This window comes from Trichechus manatus, unplaced genomic scaffold (assembly GCF_000243295.1).
Source record: "Trichechus manatus latirostris isolate Lorelei unplaced genomic scaffold, TriManLat1.0 scaffold00132, whole genome shotgun sequence".
Classification (NCBI taxonomy): domain Eukaryota; kingdom Metazoa; phylum Chordata; class Mammalia; order Sirenia; family Trichechidae; genus Trichechus; species Trichechus manatus.
The window spans coordinates 1451138-1456767 of record NW_004444068.1 but is presented as its reverse complement, the minus strand read 5'-3'; the positions used below and the strand labels follow the sequence as shown (position 1 = coordinate 1456767).

Sequence of the window (5630 nt, the reverse complement as noted above, 5' to 3'; positions counted from 1 at the left end):
AGAAGACAAGAATCAACCTCGGTGGTTTAGGACCTTTTGCTCATGGCCAAGGTCAGAGTCTGGTCTTTGGTCAGAGGGCCTTTCTGGTGCTCCTCGGTTCCACCAGCAGACAAAACGGGAATGACTGTAATAATATGGACGAATCCTTGCCCATTGTCCTACACAGGTAGGTGCTCAGTAATCACCAAAGGGATTACACGAATGAATGAAAATCAACTCAAAGGACACTGACAGCGTGAAGCCAGCAGTGTCATTTCAAAAGACGAAGGACATCTAGGATGATAAAAACCATTTAAGTAGCTGATTACACTTTGAGATTTTCATAATTTCAAGGATAGCCATACCTTACTTCACTCTATTTCAGAATTATGAAGTACGTGAAGGTAATTAAAGGAAGAAGAAAACGTCCAGTTAATGTCTGCGGGCTTGTCCAGGCAGCACAGCTGTGCAAACCAGTGAACACAACTGAGCCATTCGAACAGCCGTTTGAAAACTTAACTGTGTCACCTTGGACAAGTGGTGAAACCTTGAAATCAGAACTCCTACTGTACCTGTCTCCTCCTACAGCTTTGTGCAGATGAACTAATTCATGTCACGAAGAGACAGAAAGATAAAAAGCCCTGTTTATTACTGTTGTTAGACCTCAGATTCAGCACCAAATCAGAAACAAAATTTTTAAAATCACCTCCATCCCGATTTCGCATTCTTAGATTCTCGTGAAGCAGCATGCTGAATCAGGCTAAATGGTTTCTGACTGCCAGCACTTATAAGCAGGATTTATGAATGGAAATGTGAAGGCCACTGTGACCAGCTCGGAAGCCCCATACTTTCTCCTGGGCTATTTATAGAAAGCATATGGCCAGTGGACAAGATGGGGTTTATTTTTACAAGCCGGTTATGACATGGCCGAAGAACTTGCTTCCTCTCTCTGGGAAGGTCATTTTATTCACCTGAGGGTTTGGCTTCAGGAATGGCGGGGAAGAAAGGAACCCCCTTTAGCCCATTAAGTTAGCTGAGTCAACGCCAGCGACCAACGCACAGGGTGACGGGCACTGAAGTCAAACACACCCTCGTTTCCCAGGCACGACTATATGATGTAGCTCCTTGAAACATCTAGATCATGACTGCTGCTAAAATAGGTTTACAGTATAATGGAGTAAATTCTTAGTTATGATTTGTCCTACATTTCAAAGAGCTGAACACAATAAAGTAAAACTCAATTGTAATGGATGCATCAAAATATTGTGAAAAAATATTTTTAAAGATATTTTATTCTGATTGCAATATTACTCCTGAAACAGCTAATATACCTGGATCAAAACCAAAAACCAAGCCCACTGCCATTGAGTCAATTCTGACTCACAGTGACCCTATAGATCCAAGCAAATGTGGTGACTCAGTAAATATTTGCTCATCCTAAAATGTCATCATTTACCCTGATAGAAATCCAGTATAATTTAGCAAATAATATACACAGTTTAACAAACCATCCTGGTCTTACACAGTGCATATGGTACTGGTTGGCACACGTAAAGTGAAGCCAAACCGTTTTTAACTAGAACGTCCTCCTGTCAATGTTACACTCAGTATACACAATCTCAGGTTGAATGGGAAAGGAAAAGTGGAGGAAGGAAAAGGGAAAACAAAATTGAGTCCTCATTCTCTCTGGGACGTAGTGGGTGCTGAAATCTTCCCAGGGAAAAGCGTGTCATCTTACTGGGCTCACGCATCATAATCACTGGAAAATGATACGGGTATAATTTTGTCCTTAAGTGGCCTCTGCTTAAGGACAAAGGCATATGGCAAGGTGAGGATTCTCTTTGCAGATCCAGAAGTTCTCCAACAAAAATTAAAAATGACAAATACAGGTTTTTTCCCTTGTTCTCAACTCATCAATCTCTTTTAGAAGTTTGCCTTCTGAAAGTTCTTTCCAAAAGAGGAGGTCCCATTTTACAAGGAAGCTATCAAATACACCTCAACCTGCTTCTCTAGCTTCCAAATCAGCATTGTTTGGGGCTAAAGCAGCAGCATTAATAACATGTAAGTAAGTTTGCATGTGGAAATATCCTGATTTCCATGACTGTCCTTGAATATGCAGTACTGAATCACGTTACAGCTGACAAATAACATCTGTTGTGGGCACAAATTATCAGCCCCTGTAATCTCACAGGAATTTCCCTGCACTTCACAAAGGATGAGACTCTGACGCCCATCAGCAACTGTGCAAAAGTGTGCTTACAATTCCATTAAGAGGTTCTAAGTTAAATACATTTAAAAAAAAAAAAACCCAAAACTAGTTGCCATCAAATTGTTTCTGACTCGTGGCAACCCCATGTGTGTCACAGTAGAACTGTGCTCCATAGGGTTTTCAATGGCTGATTTTTCAGATGCAGATCACCAGGCCTTTCTTCCAAGGTGCCTCAAACCATTGACCTTTTGGTTGCACCACCCAGGGATTCCAAACTAAATACAGACATACGTGAATTTAATTTCTGTGTGCAAGTTAACATACAAGGATACTGGTTCCTCCGTGAATTGTACCGAGCCTTTCTAGTGACAAATACAGTAGTGACTGAAAGCAAAAACAAAAGGGCAATCTTTTTAGGAGGGCCTGCATACCAGCCCTGCAGTAAGTGTTCATTCACCTGATAGCTTGATCAAAGTTAGGCCATTAAATCAATTGGTTCTCACCAAAAAGATTTAGCAGGAAGTGTGGTAAGTACTTACACCTCAGTGGTTTGTGTTAATCTAGAGTTGCCATCTCAATTACAGATCAGCATTTGCAAGAAGATGTCTAAATAATGCTGACCACTCTGGTCATTAGAAAGGGTCTCAGGTGCATGGAAACTAATTTCTCAACGAATGAGGGTGACCACCAATAAATGCCCTCGTCTGGACCCTAACGACACTTCAGTGTGTGACCGGGCAAGTGTAATTATTTAATTCAAATTTTTCAGTTAGGACTCAAATAATATGCTCCTGATTTTTATAACTGTTTCATTTACTCTTGAACATTCTATTTCTAATTTTAAGCAAAGACGGAGGGCATCAGTTTAGAACAGCATCCTCTCACCCTCCCCGGTGGCTGCCCTGGGCACCACAGCCACCTTGGAGGGTTGGCTCCTTCTCCTTGCAGAGACACCCAAAGCTCTGCACGTCCCAGCAAGCTACTTCCGGTTCTACCACAAACTTACAACCAGCTTCCTCTCCTCCTGGCGGAATGTGAAACTTTGATTTGCAGTAAGAAAAGCTTCCACCTACTGCTCTTCCCATGCAAGAAACTCTGCGTGGACCCGTCTCTTGGGCATTGCTTCAAAAGGCACATTTATTTCAGTGGTACTTTAAATAAATAGAGAAGGGAAGAATAAGATTAAAACAGAACAACAACAAAACAGGGTGCGTTCTGGGGAATACATTAAAGTAAATAGAAATCTGGGATCTATACAAACCACTCGAGCTCCTCACCAATAGTTTAACCAGAGTCCCTTAGGTAGAATAATTCAAAGTTGTAGCATGACCCACACAGGCCTTCAGAAAACTGTTTAAAAAAAAGTGGTTGAGAACTCTCAAACAGCTTTGCCCTGATGTCCAGTTCAAGTGTACATAATGCAGAAGGCCTGCAAAATTCAAAACTATGTGACAAAGAAAATTCAGTGCATATCACAGGCTTTGTATAAATTATGAAAAATCATTGTATATATTACTATTTAAATAACATCTGAGAAACATTTTGAAATATTTTTTGTTCACATTCCATGCATTTTCTAGCAGGCTAAGCCCTAGGTTTGTCTTTGTGCCCTGTCTCCTACAAAGCTCCACTCTTTTGACAAATCCAAGCATTCCTCAGACTGAAATGGAAGTACTGGAAGATTTTGTCGATTGACCTTTACTGCATACCTGACTCACAAGGGCTACTTGTTATTACCGCGGGCACAGAAGACAATTGGAAAAGCCAACTGTTTGGGGTTTTATTTGGGATTTTATTCGCTGCCTTTGAAAATCCCTGAATGTCACAGGCTCTCCAAATCACCACCTGAGATTTTTCCAGGGGCAAGAACCAGTGGCCCTCTCCCTTCTGCTTGACCCCCTCGGTCCCTCTCCCAAAGCCCGAAGCACCCTGGAACCCTTTGTAGTAGGTGGACTTCCTCCCTGTGGTTTTGCAGCACCCTCCTCGAACAAAGAAGGAAACACAAGAAAACTTTGAAACAAACCAACACGAGCAACAGAAACTCCAAACAAACAGGTGGGCGAACCAGCTGTCTTCTCCAAGGCGAAGGCTCACTTCTTACAGCAGAATTCGGAGACGTTTAGGAACTTCCTGATGACCAGCCCCAGGCAGATCACCAGCAGCAGCATGTAGCCCACCGTGCCCAAGAAGGTGGGCGCGGCGGGTGGCGCCTTGAGGAACTGGCGCAGGCCCTCCTCTACATAGTACACCTGGTCGTAAATGCTGAGGAAGGTAAAGATGTGGAAGAGCTGGTGGCTGTGGCCGATGATGTCAAAGAGGCCCGGCTGGATGCGCTCGGGGATCTTGCTCACGTTGAAGAAGGCGGCCACGACCAGCCAGAAGTAGCGGCGGTAGAAGTGCACAAAGAGCGTGGGGTTCTCCCCGCGCAGGTCGAAGAGCCAGCTCTCGAGCATGATGGGGCAGGCCATGCTGAGCGGCATGACGAAGACGAAGGTGCGCAGCGCGAACGGGTAGGAGCACCAGTCGGTGCGGCTCTTGCAGCAGGCCACGGTGCAGGCCACCGCCAGCACGAAGGCTACGGGCAGCACAAGCGCACGGTAGGCGGCGATGAGGCGCGAGCAGTCCACGTGCCAGCCCAGGCGCTGCTGCACGTACGGGGTCATGACTCTGGCGTCCAGCAAGCTCAAGCCCGGCAGCAGGTAGTAGTAGTAGGCCACAGTGCTGCCGAAGCCGTAGTAGCTGATGGACGCGTAGTCCAGGTAGAAGAAGGCGGCGCGCAGGCGCAGAGACAGGCAGCTGAACACGTGCGCCGTGCAGCTCATGGCGAAGGTCAACAGCACTCCCGACGCGTAGCACCACAGCGGCAGCAGCCACGGGTGATGGAAGGGTACGTCGCGGCCGCTCAGGAAGAACAAGCGGCAGAACTTGCTAAGGAAAAGCAGCAGCGGGATAAAGTGCGTCCAGAAGTTGAGCGTCTCGTTGGTCGGCTTCAGCACCGAGGCCAGGCACTCCTGCGCCGTGCAAGGCAGCCGCCGGTAGCCGGACAGGATGAAGCACTCCACGAAATCGTCAGGCACCTCGTCCCAGCGCAGCAGCGGCTTGGCCGACGCTGGGGGGTCTGCGGCGGAGGCGGCGCGGTGGGTGCATGGGGTGGTCCCCGAAGCCGCCACGGCCGTAGCGGGCGGGCCCTTTGTGCCCGCGCCCCGGGGCTGCAGGCGCCGCGGCATGGTGCCCGGGGCTCGGCTAGGGCGCGCACAGGCGACCTCTGGCGCCGGCTCCCGCCGGCCGCCGTCGGAGGCTTTGTGCCCGCGCCGGGGGCGTCCCTGCAGGTTCAAAAGAAGACTTGCGCCTCTGAGCAGCCGCTCCTGAAAAAATATAATAAATAAATAAGCAGCGGGGAGCGGCCGCCGCGGCGACCGGCAGAGGCGCGCGGGGCGGCGGC

General features: G+C 47.5%; 1 protein-coding gene across 1 annotated transcript; it reads right to left on the bottom strand.

The window, feature by feature from the left end:
• Positions 1-2436: 2436 nt before the first annotated feature.
• Positions 2437-5415, bottom strand: PAQR9 (progestin and adipoQ receptor family member 9). Its single transcript, XM_023739364.1, has 2 exons — positions 4254-5415; positions 2437-3339 (listed from the first exon to the last, which is right to left on the bottom strand). Exon 1 carries the CDS (start codon positions 5413-5415, stop codon positions 4279-4281), a length of 1137 nt encoding a protein of 378 aa, XP_023595132.1. The 3' UTR covers positions 2437-3339; positions 4254-4278.
• Positions 5416-5630: the final 215 nt, after the last annotated feature.